The sequence below is a fragment of the Pyrus communis genome, chromosome 5 (assembly GCF_963583255.1).
Source record: "Pyrus communis chromosome 5, drPyrComm1.1, whole genome shotgun sequence".
NCBI classification, from domain to species: domain Eukaryota; kingdom Viridiplantae; phylum Streptophyta; class Magnoliopsida; order Rosales; family Rosaceae; genus Pyrus; species Pyrus communis.
Genome location: NC_084807.1, coordinates 28,001,914 through 28,017,502, shown reverse-complemented (window position 1 = coordinate 28,017,502; position 15,589 = coordinate 28,001,914). Strand labels below are relative to the sequence as shown.

At 36.4% G+C, this 15,589-nt stretch overlaps 3 protein-coding genes across 3 annotated transcripts; 1 reads left to right on the top strand and 2 right to left on the bottom strand.

The window, feature by feature from the left end:
- Positions 1 to 1,485: 1,485 nt before the first annotated feature.
- Positions 1,486 to 4,847, top strand: LOC137734548 (uncharacterized). Its single transcript, XM_068473794.1, has 4 exons — positions 1,486 to 3,458; positions 3,550 to 3,858; positions 3,947 to 4,052; positions 4,155 to 4,847. The coding sequence occupies exons 1-4, from the start codon at positions 1,486 to 1,488 to the stop codon at positions 4,845 to 4,847; spliced, it is 3,081 nt and encodes a 1,026-aa protein (XP_068329895.1).
- Positions 4,848 to 12,412: 7,565 nt separating this feature from the next.
- On the bottom strand, positions 12,413 to 12,826 carry LOC137734547 (UDP-glucuronate 4-epimerase 1-like). The gene has a single exon (XM_068473793.1). It carries the CDS (start codon positions 12,824 to 12,826, stop codon positions 12,413 to 12,415), a length of 414 nt encoding a protein of 137 aa, XP_068329894.1.
- Positions 12,827 to 13,149: 323 nt separating this feature from the next.
- On the bottom strand, positions 13,150 to 14,994 carry LOC137734951 (UDP-glycosyltransferase 88A1-like). Its single transcript, XM_068474294.1, has one exon. The coding sequence runs from the start codon at positions 14,755 to 14,757 to the stop codon at positions 13,291 to 13,293; it is 1,467 nt and encodes a 488-aa protein (XP_068330395.1). The 5' UTR covers positions 14,758 to 14,994; the 3' UTR covers positions 13,150 to 13,290.
- Positions 14,995 to 15,589: the final 595 nt, after the last annotated feature.

Here is a 15,589-nt window from a genome sequence, read left to right as displayed (position 1 = left end):
ATTTTTTGTTGTTATTTACTAGAATGGATTAGATGAACATAATTCGAATTGTTATGAGAAAATGGAATGAATAATATTTATAAGCATTTATGTTAAATTAACAATATTAAATATAACATAAACTTATAATATTGAGTAATATAAGAATATATTATGTTAATTTTTTTTTTTACACGCTAATTGTTATTTTAATTTGTTGTTATTTTGATAATTTTTTGTTGTTATTTACTAGAATGGATTAGATGAACATAATTTGAATTGTTATGAGAAAATGGAATGAATAATATTTATAAGCATTTATGTTAAATTAACAATATTAAATATAACATAAACTTATAATATTGAGTAATATAAGAATATATTATGTTAATTTTTTTTTTTTACACGCTAATTGTTATTTTAATTTGTTGTTATTTTGATAATTTTTTGTTGTTATTTACTAGAATGGATTAGATGAACATAATTTGAATTGTTATGAGAAAATGGAATGAATAATATTTATAAGCATTTATGTTAAATTAACAATATTAAATATAACATAAACTTATAATATTGAGTAATATAAGAATATATTATGTTAATTTTTTTTTTTTTTGCACTCTAATAAGAATATAACCTAAACTTATAATATTTAGGAATATAAGAATATAAGAATATAACCTTTCATAAGAATATAACCTAAACTTATAATATAAGAATATCCTTTCATATAAGAATATAACCTAAACTTATAATATAAGAATATCCTTTCATATAAGAATATAACCTTTCATATAAGAATATAACCTAAACTTATAATATAAGAATATCCTTTCATATAAGAATATAACCTTTCATATAAGAATATAACCTAAACTTATAATATTTAGGAATATAAGAATATATTAATTAATTTTTTTTGCACTCTAATTGTTATTTGAATTTGTTGTTATTTTGATAAGTTTGATAACTTTTGGTTGTTATTTATTAGAATGGATTAGATGAGCATAATTTTGATAACTTTTTGTTGTTATTTTAATTTGTTTTTACTATAATAGGTGTTGAAAATTAAAAGATTGCAATCGTGATAGAGTTCGAGGGGTGAAAGATAGAAATTGAAAATTTTGATAGTTATGCCTACATGATAGGGATTGAAAGATTGTAGGCATCTTAGTGTCAACGTAATATTTTACCTTCGTAAAGTGGTAAAATATGGACAAGAGTTGGTTGACAATACCCCGAAATTTTGAAGCGTATACAACTGGAATTAATTTGTTTTTGGATCAAGCAGTTGCAAATGGTGTTGGTCCTGATAAGTTTAGATGTCCTTGCAAAAGATGTTGTAATCGATATTCTTTTGTTAGGAACACCATTGTTGAACATCTCATATTGTATGATATGGATAAAGATTATAAAAACGCTTGTTGGTGACATCATGGCGAGCAAAACATTGGAGAGCAAAATGTGGGAATTGGAGAAGAAGAAACAGGAGATGAGGTGATTGGCATGCATGATTTTCTTAATGATGTATTTGTCCAACCATTAACAGAAGAAGGTGTTGGGCCATCTACTGAACCCCCTATTGGGGAAGGGCGTCCAGAAGAGGTGCAGACTTTTTTTAAGTTGCTTGAAGAGGCAGATCAAGATTTGTGGCCAGGTTGTAAGGAGTTTAAGAAATTGGAAGCAGTTGTAAGATTGTATCAGATCAAGTGTTTAGCGGGAATGCCTGACGAGATCTTCACCACTTTACTGGAGTTAATTAAAAGAATGTTACCTGAAGGGGATTGTTTGCCTGAATCCTGTTATAAAGCAAAAAAACTTATAAATGACTTGGGGCTGTCGTATGTGAAAATTGATGCATGTCCCAATGATTGCATGATCTATTGGAAAGATACTTCAGAGTTGACCGTGTGCTCAGTTTGTGGTAAATCAAGATATAAAATTACCAATGCAGAGGATAGCTCGAGGAAAAAGGTCGCAGCTAAGGTTATGTGGTATTTTCCTTTAAAACCACGATTGCAACGATTTTTTATGTCGAAGCATATGGCTGAACATATGAGATGGCATGCAACTGAATGTCCTAAGGATGAGTTTATGAGACATCCTTCAGATTCTCCCGCATGGAAGCATTTGGATAATTTATATCCGGATTTTGCGTCAGAAATTCGAAATGTCCGATTAGGGTTAGCCAGTGATGGATTTAATCCTTTTGGGAAAATGAGGAATGATCATAGCACATGGCCTGTGGTGCTTTCTGTTTATAATTTGCCACCTTGGATGTGCATGAAGCAACCAAATTTGTTATTGTCTTTGTTAATACCAGGACCGCGCAGTCCTGGTAAAGAGATTGATGTATACATGCGTCCATTGATTGACGAGCTGAATGAGTTGTGGGAGGTGGGCATTCCCACTTATGATGCGTTTTCCAACCAAAGTTTTACGATGAAGGCTGCCGTGTTATGGACTATAAGTGATTTTCCGGCTTATGGAATGTTGTCAGGATGGAGTACACATGGCTATAAAGCTTGTCCACATTGCATGCATGATAAAGAATCTATTTACTTGCCAGCGAGTCGCAAGATTTGTTATATGGGGCATCGACGATTTCTTGAAGATAATCATAGGTTTCGAAGGCAAACCATCACTTTTAATGGTCGTCGAGAGCATCGTAGTGCACCAAGGCAGTGGACTGGTTTACAATGTCTCGAAGAACTTTCTACATTGAGATTTACTTTTGGAAAACCAAACAAGGATGCTTCAGTTGGGCAACGCAGAAGAAGAGCTTCGAGCAGTACAAGTAGTAACAGTCAGTGGAAGAAGAAATCGATTTTGTATGAACTACCTTATTGGAGGCATCTGTTGATTAGACACAATCTTGATGTTATGCATATCGAGAAGAATATATGTGACAGTGTGGTGGGAACATTGCTAGATATAGAAAAGTCTAAAGATGGATTGGCGGCACGTGCAGATCTTGAATTCTTGAACATAAGACATAGTCAACACCCACGTAGAGAAGGAAATAGAACATTTCGACCTCCAGCATTGTTCACATTGAAAAGAGAAGAAAAAACTGCGTTTTGTAAAGTATTGTCTACTATTCGGGTCCCAGATGGATATTCATCAAATCTGTCGCGATGTGTGCACGTGAATGAACGAAAAATACATGGGTTGAAAAGTCATGATTGCCATGTTTTAATGCAGCAGTTACTCCCGCTTGCAATACGCCCGGTTTTGCCTAAAGCTGTTACTATGGTTTTATTAGAGTTGAGTGCAATTTTCAGACAGTTATGTAGTAAGAAGGAGTCTGAGGAAGGATTTAAGCAACTGAATTCAAGAATTGCCTTGACATTATGTCAACTTGAGAAAATATTCCCTCCTGCATTTTTTGATATAATGGTGCACCTCCCAGTTCACTTGGCAGATGAAGCAGCGCTTGCAGGGCCTGTTCAATATAGATGGATGTATCCAATTGAACGGTAATGAATAAATTTTTATAATTTTTTTACAATTGTAGTCATAACTTTAATTAATAATTATAATAATTTGTATTTCGTTTTATAATTGTAGGTATTTGCAAACACTGAAGCGCTATGTTCGTAATAAGGGTCATCCTGAAGGTTCTATTGCTGAAGCATATTTGGTGGATGAGTGTTTGTCATTTTGTTCCATGTATCTTAGAGACGTTGAATCTCGTCGTACCCGTAGAGGCCGAAATGAAGATGGTATTGGACGTGGAGTATCTGGTGGGTTATCAATTTTTGACTCGAAAGGATGTTATATGGGTTCAGGAGAAAATGTGGAGCTCAATCTAAATGTTCTTGATCAGTGCCATAAATACATTCTAAATAATTGTGATGAAGTTAGCCCATTTAGAAGGTAAGAACGTTTAATCATACGTCTTAATGTTTTATTGGTTTTCTTAACTTTGAAAAAATAATTATCTAAATTGGACATAATTGTGTAGGCAGCATGAAGAATTCTTGAAAACTAAATATCGTCGAGAAAGGTTAACTATGCGACAAATTAAAGAGCTAAGCAAGAAAGAATTTCCAGAATGGTTCAAGCAACATGTGAGTTGATATAATAATCATATTATTTATTTATTGTTTTGCATTTTAATTATAACATGTTTATAGTTATTCTGTCAATTTTTATCTTCATACTTATTACAGATGAATTCAAGATATGATGCTAATGACACATTGATATCTCAAGACTTGCATTGGCTAGCTAATTATCCTAGTAGGGTTGTGAGCAGATACAAAAGTCACATTGTTCATGGATTTAGATTTCGTATAAAATCTGTGGATGATAAGCATAAGAATCAAAACTGTGGTGTCTTTGTACCTGCAAATGTTCCTGGAGCAATTGGGCAAGTAAATTGTTATGGCAGAGTTGTAGATATGTTCGAGGTCAAATATTGTGGTCCTACTGAAGCAGGAGATAGGGGTCGAGCTGTGATGTTATTTAAGTGCGAATGGGTTAATAGTGAAAGTCCACGAGGAATGAAGACTGATCAATATGGATTTACTATGGTGAATTTCAATCAATTGGGATTTAAAGAGGATCCTTTCATACTAGCATCACAAGCATTACAGGCATTTTACGTGGAGGACACGATTGAAAAAGATTGGCACGTAGTTGTTCGAACTCAGCCAAGAGATTTATTTGACGTATTAGAGGATAATGATGCTATTGATGATTATGCCACGCCGAACTTGGATGATCGAATTCTTGATAATGAAAATTTTCATACAAGGGTTGGCGTGGAAGAGACTCCCTTTCTTGAATCATTAGCGTTGCCTACCGGGTTCGTTAATCATGCCAATACCGACGAAGAGCTAACAGATGATGACAGGGAATAAATATATTAATTACTTTTTGTATTAATTAGACTTTGTTTTATTTTGTATGCTATGATATCGTATCATAAAATTATATTTCTGTTTTTTTTTTTTTTTCCTTGTTTTCTGTCGCTTTTAACCGACGGCATATTTCAGGTATGTCAGAATTGGCGTCGGTTTTAACCGACGCAATATGACACTACTTCGACGCAATGTTAATTTAATGGTGTGGGTCAGACTTGGCGTCGGTTTTAACCGACGCAACCCTAGCCTATTTCGACGCAATATGAGACTATTTCGACGCAAGATACTTGTTGTCAATCATATGCATTACCCCTAATAATAATTATTATATATAATTATTTTTTATTATTTGCAGTTTTATAGCCTTAATAATAATAATTATATATTAATTTAACTGTTTTACACCCCTAAAAACTATAATAATTATATATTAATTTAACTGTTTTACACCCCTATACGAATACAATGAATGTTTTACACCCTAATAATAATAATTATATATAATTATTTTTTATTATTTGCAGTTTTATACCCCTAATAATAATTATTATATATTAATTTAACTGTTTTACACCCCTAAAAACTATAATAATTATATAATAATTATATATTAATTTAACTGTTTTACACCCCTAAAAACTACAATAATTATATATAATTATTTATTAATTTAATTGTTTTACACCCCTATATGAATACAATGAATGAATTCGATCTTCAAATTAAAATATTTATACTAGTGGATACCACAAAATCTTAAGTTATACTTAATGAAAATATGAATGAACTCTTAAGTGTTAGTGAATCTATCGTTTTGATAGGATACGCATTCTACAAAACTAATTTCAACGATCCAACCGTCAAACATGTTTGTATATAATTCGAGATCGTATACGAAAAAAATCGCAATAAACAAACATTATGGGATGAAATAACGGGACAAAAAATTTCGACGGTTATGTAGTCCCACTATAACTAAATTTTCTGTAGTTACTTATGTAAATATTGAGAAATTCTCTAAATACATTTAACTTGGTCGCATAATCTCTACTATGATATCATTGTCAGCCATCACAATGCAAACTGGCTTACTATCTCCATTTTTGGACAAAAACGGTGCGTTTTTATATGTAAGATAACAACATTTCTGTCTTCCACCTTTGCGTTCATGTCCTGAGGTCCTCATCTTATAATTAATTCGGTTGCACACAATTATATATACGTACGTGGTCAAAATGTTACAAGTTCATGACCCTGACAATCTTTGAGTTAATTAATTAACTTGATTAAAAACTGATACAACAAGTATTTTATGATCAGTGGAGTTCTATAAGGTAAACATGTGCTTTAGGTAGACATCTTATCTTACATATATCTTATAAAATAATTAACAATAACATATTTAGTACAAATGAATAGGCTGCGTTTCCTGAATGTTACATTGCACTTGATCAATATACGCACGCCTTTATAACATGCATGTAATAATATGTCTCGAGATATGCAGACAACGATTAAACTGGTTTTATAATGTTCCATGCATCACCCACTCCGAGTATGTTTCATTTGCCCTCTTTAATTAGTCATGATCAAGTACATTTCCTCATTGCATGTGCTACCTTCCAGTTTCGATCAAGGCTTCAACAACCACTATATATATATATATATATATATATATATATTAGTTATTATCAACTATATTAATTACAATGGCAACCGTAATTTAAATAGGAGGTTTCTTTGGGAAGCTCCAAAAGCAATTGATCAACGTTAGTGTACATAGGAGAATCTGATTAGGATTCCAAGTCTTCTTGGGTTAGATTTTTCGTATTCCCTATGACCTTAGTTTACTTGTACGCCAAGTCACTATTATGCTCTAATATTATGAATAAAGTTGAAGCGATAAGTAACAAGAGAGTGACTCAACTCTTCTAAGCTATCTAGGGTAATTAACTTTCCGATGTGGAGCAACTCTACATATCACCACACTTCCAACTTTGATTTGGGTTCAATGGTGTTTAATCCATTCTAGTAAATAACAACCAAATGTTATCAAAGTTATCAAAATAACAACAAATTAAAATAACAATTAGAGTGCAAAAAAAATTAATTTAACATAATATATTCTTATATTCCTAAATATTATAAGTTTAGGTTATATTTAATATTGTTAATTTAACATAAATGCTTATAAATATTATTCATTCCATTTTCTCATAACAACTCAAATTATGTTCATCTAATCCATTCTAGTAAATAACAACAAAAAATTATCAAAATAACAACAAATTAAAATAACAATTACAGTGCAAAAAAAATTGATTCAACTTAATAAATTTGTTTATTAAAATATTATATGAGATAACATAACTAATTATTTTTTAATTTTGGGTTAAACTTTTTTATTTTTTTTTTGTTTTTGTTTTTATCCTTGTTCCTTTTTTTTTTGGGAAGTTAAAATTTTATTTTTATGTTGGGCGGGAGGTTTCCCGGTTTTTTTGCAGGGAATGGGTTGGAAGATTTTGTCAGTGATTGGCATGTCAACTCATGCTTGGACTGGTTTTAACCGATGCAAAATTATACACTTTCAAGACTAATTTTCTGTCAGACAATTCTTATTTCGAAGCAAATGTTTTCATATTTCGACACAAACTTGCTCTTATTTCGACGTTATGAAAACCTGTCAGGCTAACGTCGGTTAAAACCGACGCAATGTGACCTTATTTCGACGCAAAGTGACCTATGACTGAAAACTATGTCAGACTAGCTGTCAAAACTATGTCAGGCTATAATATAGGTCAAATCAGATATAGTGGCGGTTTTAAGCGACACAAACCTGTGCTTATTTCGACGCTATGCAAACTAACGTTAGTTTTAAACGACGCACTAGGCCCTTATTTCGACGCTATGCAAGATAACGTCGGTTTAAAGCGACGCAATAGGCTTGCACTGACAAGTATAGCAGGCTTTCTGTCAAAAGTATGTCAGGTTACGTGTGGGGAGGTTTAGTCAGTTATTCTGTCGGTTTTAAGCGACGTAATGTGTTCATATTTCGACACTAAGTTGTTATCCATATTTAATCTTCTTTGTCTCCCTTCACTTCCGTGTTCCACTTCTGTCTCTCGTCTCTATCCCCCATTTCTGGCTTCCTCTTTCCCCCATTTCAGCCATCTTCCTTCTCCTTCCATTAAGTTTTGCAATGGATAATTCCCGTGAAGATCAACGTTCTGAGGAACTTCATTTGGAAGAGGACGAGGGTGATGCTGGTTCTTTTTTGAATTGTTATTAGTGTCAGTTTTTTTTTTTTTTTTTTTTTTTTTGTGTGTTTGAACTATTATTATTGCTAATCTGAAAATATACATTTGTTTCCTAGTTTTTAATTGTGTGTTTGTATTAACAAGGTACATCTCAACGGAGGCGTGGACCCTCAATTCCTAAATGGACGAAACAACTTTGTTCGTTTGATTCGTCCGGAAAATGCATTAGTGATAATGCTAGTGCTTTTTCAAAACATGTAGCAGCGGAGGTTAGGGACTATAGAAATCTGCCGTTGGAGAAAGATTGGCGTAAGGTTACGGAAGAAGATAAGGAAGCTTTCTGGAATAGAATAAAGGTATATATAGATGTTTTTATTTTTAGTTGAAAATAGAAGAATAGGTCAATGATTGTAATAATATTTGACTAGCGTGATTTTTTTTGTTTTTTGTTTTTATGTATGTAGGGAAATATTTTTTTTGAAGATGCAGATATAGTAAAAATGCCTTTGATCCGTCATATGACGCTTAAGATTGCGGAGCATGCGCACAAAGAGTTTAGAAATAAGTTAAAAAAAAAGTATTATACTAAAAGAGCAGAAGAGGTGCGCAGCGAGCCTCCTCCTGATGTGATTCCTGCCCAGTGGGATGATTTGTTGGCATATTGGAATAGAGACAAAACAAAGGTAAACCTTACACGATTTATTTCGTTATAACTTTAAAGTTGCCTAATATAATCTTTTTTTTTTTCGTTCGTTTTTTTTCAGGAGGTTGCTGAAAAAAATAAGATTAATCGGGGATTGAAATCAATGAACCATACTACTGGTACAAAATCCTTTGCAAGAGTGCGGGAAGAATATGTATGGATTGTACATTTTGAAGAGATGATTAATTTTAAATAATTATATTTATTTTTAGTATGAGGTTTGCTTAATTTGTTTGTATGAAATTTTATTTTTGATAAAGCGGAAGAAGCATGGGAAAGAAGCAGATCCTGTAACCTTTTTTCGTGAATGTCATACACGAAAAGATAAAACATGGATTGATGAAACATCGGAGCGTACAGGGGTAATTGATTTTTTCGTGTTAGTATTTGATTTTATTAGTATTTATTATCTATAGCTTATTTTTCTGTTTTACAATTGAATTTTTGTTTTTAAAAATTGTAATGCAAGTCAACAATGGAGAGCAACGTGCAAACATTGATTGAGTCGGGCCAAGACGATAATGAAGATCTTAGGACCCAAGTTTATGTTGATACTATGGGTCCTGAGAGGTATAATAGAGTCAGAGGATACGGTCATGGTGTGACTCCTGATATGGTGTCTTATGCATCTTCTTCATCTTCTACATCAATTTCCTCCAGGAGATCATCTAAGAGTTCAATGGCGTTGCTGATGACTCAAAATAATGAGTTGAAAATGAGGGACGAAAATAATAATAAACGGATTTCGGACCTAGAGAACAAGCAAAATCAGTTGTTTGCATGGTTTTTTCAAAGATTTCAGCCACAACCACCGTATAGCCCGGGAACCCAACAATCAGGCCAGAGTCAACCTCCTCAACAGTCGGGCCAAAGTCAGCCTCCCCCTGCATATCCGTGTGCTGGCCATAATCAGCAACCTCCATATCCTGTGTATCCGATGCCTGCGCAGCCCATGCCATACATGCAGCAGCCACCTTATCAAGTGCCAGTATATCGACCTGAGATGGCTGCTCCTAGTGGATCTTTTCCTGAAGTTCCAGTTGGGGGGTTTTCTGGAATGCTTGCAGGTGTTGGATTTGATGTGGACTTGTCGAGGATTTTTGGATCAGATGGAGGATCTCAAGCAGAAGGATCTGGACGACGTTCAGGCGCAGATTCGGTTGGGTAGTTTAATTGGTTCTTTTTCTTGTCGGTTAAATACTACAGTATAATTGGTCTATCTTTTTGTTTTTTTATGTTATGTTTGTAATGTCGGATTTAATGTTTGTTACGACGGACGACTTTTTGGATTTTATGTGAAATGTTAGATGTACAGTTTGGCACTATTGTTTTTGTTATTTATTTTCATTAATGTTTATTTAGATCTTAAAATTTATAATTTTGATTATATAATTTACTTAAGTTGGAATTAATTGAAATTGCATGCAGTTGTCCATCTATTTTTATTATTATTAACAAATATAGTGTCGGTTAAGACCGTTACTAGATTTTATATTTTATTTATTTAATTGTTATCTAACGTCGGTTTAAGGAATATTTTATTTATTTAATTTTAATATAATGTCGCTTTAAAGCGACAGTATACTGCATACTTTATAATTAAATACCTGATGCACGTGTAAGTATGCGTCGCTTTAAACCGACGTTAATGTTAGTGTCGCTTTAAAGCGACACTGTGTAGTGGCGGATTAAGCTCAAAAAGCGACACTGAAGCCTTTTCGTGACGCTAGCAATAGTGTCGCTATTGAAAAGCGACATTACATTGTTTAATGTCGGATTTGTGCCAAATTTTCGACAGAAATTTGATTTCTCGTCGGTTTGTCCTCCGCCGGTGATAGCATATATTGTAGTAGTGTGTGGATTAAAAATATTTAAATAATAAAAAATAATTTTCTTTATAAATTTAAAAATAAAATAAATAAAAAAAAAAGGAAAGGAAGAAGATGATGAACTCCCACCCAAGCACTGGTGGTGGGAGGGGAATGTTTAAATTTGTATTAATTAATGAAACTCTCTTTTGCTTCTATCACAAAAAAAAAAAAAAAAAAAGATGGGCAATAATGTAATTTCACAGGTCCAAATTTTACTTTTTTATTGAAACCTCACTTACAGGTGATGTTAAAATATCTCTAATATTTAAAATAAAAAAATAAAAAAATAAACCAAAAACAAACACGTTCTGTCACATCCCGGCCCGGGTGGGACCACTTCCCGGGCCCGTTCTACCACCGTAACACGATATTGTCCGCTTTAGGCTTACCATTCCCTCACGGTTTTGTTTTTGGGAACTCACGAGCAACTTCCCAGTGGGTCACCCATCATGGGATTGGTCTAGCTCCCTTCTCGCTTAACTTCAGAGTTCCTACGGAACTCGAAGCCAGTGAGCTCCCAAAAGGCCTCGTGCTAGGTAGGGATGGGAATATACATATAAGGATCACTTCCCTGGGCGATGTGGGATGTCACAATCCACCCCCTTTAGGGGCCCGACGTCCTCGTCGGCACACACGCGACCAAGGTTAGGCTCTGATACCAAATTGTCACATCCCGGCCCGGGTGGGACCACTTCCCGGGCCCGTTCCACCACCGTAGCACGATATTGTCCGCTTTAGGCTTACCATTCCCTCACGGTTTTGTTTTTGGGAACTCACGAGCAACTTCCCAGTGGGTCACCCATCATGGGATTGCTCTAGCCCCCTTCTCGCTTAACTTCAGAGTTCCTACGGAACTCGAAGCCAGTGAGCTCCCAAAAGGCCTCGTGCTAGGTAGGGATGGGAATATACATATAAGGATCACTTCCCTGGGCAATGTGGGATGTCACACGTTCTCTCTCTCCTCATTTTCTAAAAAAATGTGTTCATACACATCAAGTGTGTAGGCAAATGCTAGTTTTTAAGAAAGAAAGAAAAAAGAGATGAGTATCAGGTATTGGGAGGGTGAGAGGAGGAGAAGATGCCTCTTCTTTTTTTTCCTAAGTTTTTAATTATACAAAAATAAAAATATTTTTAACCTACATGGCAATATTTAATTAGATTTGTGGGACTAGTTATGTGCCAATACTGCATAGCAGAATTTTTAACAGAATTGTGACGGAAGATTCATATTGATTTACGACACTCATTTTCAGATACTATATTGATCCATTTTTTATTTCATGTTCCATCTCGATAGAGGGGGTTAATTTGAGAAATTATTTATGATAAAAATGATTTTTTTTCCTCTTAACATGTTGCAAACCAAATTTATTAAAACAAAAAATAATAAGACAACCATGGTCAGAAATACAATTAACATTGACATGAACTTATTATTATTTGTAATTGGAGATTCCGTTGATAAAATCCGACAAGAAGAAAATCATGGTAGGAAATACAATTACAAAGTCATAAACCAACAGCCTGGAGTCTAAGAGCAGCTCCAGCGGGAGCTTGTGCTCGAGGGACAGGTTGCGAAACAGGGCTTGATTGCTCGGGGGAGGAAGCCCAACGTTGGCTGGCAAGTGAGTTCGAGCAGGCCCAAGGGAGAGGCCCGTGGATTTGTGCCGGCCCGAGCACCCGAAGGCAGTCTGACATGGGCTGATGTCAGGACGACTTCAACCACGTTTTTTATATTTTTTGTGTTAGGCCGTAGACAGAGCTAGACAAGTCCCAAATAATGGACATCTGAGGATTGGCCGATTTGCAGACTTCGAGAAGCGTCACGAGGCAGGCGATGTTGCTGTGGACGTAAGAGTGGGGGTTCTCCATGGCGTACCGGACGCCAGCCTGAGCCGCCAAGTGCATCACATGGGTGAACGCCACTGCATCAAACAGCTTGTTTGGAAGGCGATTGTCGTTTATGTCACCCTCAGTGATGAAAACGTTGTGGGTCTTGAGGAGCAACCGACGAGCCTTCTTCAACGACGAATCGTAGTAGCTGTTGAAGTTGTCAATTCCGATGATGCCGTCTCCACGCTTTTTGAGGGCCAGGGAGACATGGGTTCCGACGAAACCGGCTGCGCCGGTGACGAGGATGGACATACAGACGACATATCTTGTAAAATTTCTGACCTTTTTTCTTCTGGGTTCCTTTATTATGTCTCTTTTTCTTTGTTTCTCCAAAACCCACAATTGACAAAATTTGGAACCCGTTTTTCAGTTGGATTGGATTTGAAAATTTGGGTTTTTGATTTTGATATGCAAAAAGAAAGAGATTGAAGAAGAAAGGTAAAAAAGTGCAAATTTTATTTGATTTGGGATATTAAAATATTTGCACCTACTATTAGTGAGAAGGTGATGGAGGGATATATATAGTGGTCACCCACATTGACACACGACATCGACAAGCATATAAGTGTGAACGCGTTAATCGTTATTTTGTATTATTTTATAAATAAATAAAATATTAATATTTTATTGTTTATTATCAAGACTATTCAATGTAGAGGTGAAGATGTAAAAGCTAATTACTGTTCATTAAGAACAGTTACTGATCATTAAATGAATTAAACAGTGAATTGCCTGGGGGCTTTCGTGGAACTGCTCGAGCCAGTTGTGCCCCACATTTCAAGTAGTTTAGTCAATGCAAACCCAGACGACCCGGTCTCACCCAACGCCGCATGTGCTTCGTTTTGCATAGCCTTTGTACGCTTCCTCATCACCTCGCCTTCCTCCGAGTCCATCAACTCCGTAACTCGCTTCTCCACCTCCGCCGCTCTCACAAACCCATCTTCTGACTCGTTCATCGGCAAAGCAATCTTAATCTCCTCCACCAAAACCACTCGATTGAATCTCTGCTCGGCGTAGAGCGGCCAAGCCACAATCGGCACACCGGCACACACCGATTCCAACACCGAGTTCCACCCGCAATGACTCACAAACCCACCCACTGAGTCGTGATTCAACACCGCCACTTGCGGGGCCCACGACTTGACCACGAGCCCCCGGTCCTTGGTCCGATCCAAGAACCCGTCCGGGAGTAGAGATTTCAATTCCCGATCGGACTGGCCTGTAATGGCCACCTTAATTTGATTTTGGGCTGGCGGATTACGGACCACCCACAAAAATCTGTGGCCACTGTTCTCCAACCCAATCGCAATTTCCTTCAACTGCTCCTTTGAAAACAATCCCAAGCTCCCGAAACAGAGGAACACCACGCTTCCACTTGGCTGTGAGTCCAGCCATTTCAAACACTCGGCCCCGCGGCCTCCACCGCCGTGGGAAACAATCAGCGGTCCGATGGGGTAGACCGGCGGCGTGGGAATGTTCTCGGTCAAGCACAGACCGTCCGATATTGCTCTGAGAGTTCTAGATTCGAGAGATTCAAACGTGTTTACGATGATCCCAGCTGATTTGGGGAACTGGCTTGAGCTTGCTAGGAAATGTTCGTACGCCTTGTCGCTTCGGTCAAGAGTCGGTTTCGCCATATCGGAGGAAGGCATCGGCGGGACTCCTGGAATGTTGAGAAGGGTATTTAGGTCTTTGAGGCTTTTGTCAGTGATGTTGTGAATGGTGGGGAGGTAGAGGAAGCTGGCGAGGAAGGCAGCGCCGGATGTGAAGAAGAAGAAGCTGGGGATGTTCAGCTCGGTGGCGACGGAGAGCCCGAGAGCGCAGAAGAAGTCCATGACAAAAGCTTTGATGGAGAAGCTGTGGGAGATGGAGAGGAGGGCTTGGTGGACGTAAGGGTTGTTGAGGGGGACGAGTTCGAAGGTTAGGGTTTCGTGGTTGCGGGAGGAGGTGAGGGAGGGAGGGAGGGAGATGGTGGGGAGGTGGTGGAAGATGAGGGAAGGGGTGGCGGCGGAGACGGAGGTGATGTATGAGGCGGTGTCGTCGGCGCGGTAGGGCGGGGTGGTGATGAGGATGTGAATGCACAGAGAAGGTTGGCGGGTGAGTATGAGCTTGCCTAGCTCTACCATGGCGATCAAGTGGCCAATTGGTGGTGATGGATATAAAACTATAGCTGCCGCCTCCATAGTTCTCTGTGTTTGTGAGAGTTTTACCAGTATCACACTTGTTCTTATGTACTTCTTCGGTTCTTCCTTGATTACTCGATCATTTTTGTTGATAAAAATAAGAAATAAAAAAATGTTATCCGTCTACTTTTTTCTTATTGGGAAATCAAAATTTCTGAATTTATTATCTGGAAAATGATTCTTGCCGGATTCATTTTGTGAAGATTACGAGGATCTTGTAATTATGTCTGTTCATTGTACATTGTGCGATCAGTTTTCGTTAAGTAATATTTATAATCAATTTAAAATTTTAAAATTTAAATAATTTATGACCGCACGATATACGATGAACGGACATGATTACAAAATCTCTCGAATACTCGTAAAGATGGTCCGGCGAGGATCTTTTTCCGCCTGGAAATGTCTTTTTCATCTTTAAATTGTGGGTCAATATGGTTCTTGTTGAAATAATAATATAAGAACCCTAATGGTAGTCGGTGAAGCCCTCTATCAAGGAATGTCATGTGGTCCCCTTCATTCAAGGGATCTTGTATAGCCTTACAAAAGCTTAAATTCAGGAGTTGCACGTGTAGTGCTTTAACTCATTCCCCCTTTTATATTCACTTAAAGCTTGTGTAGATTTCTGATCAATCAAAATACAAAAAAAATCTTTTATACCATTCTTGATATGGTATCATAGAGCTAGGGAAATCCAAGCAGACCCTAGTTTCTTCCCGTTACATTTTTTTTCTCTGCATTTTTTTTCTTCTGTATCGTTGTTTTTTCATGGCTGGCGAACAGAGTTCGGATGGAAATAAGTCAGACATTTCCAGTCCTTTTTTCATTCACCATT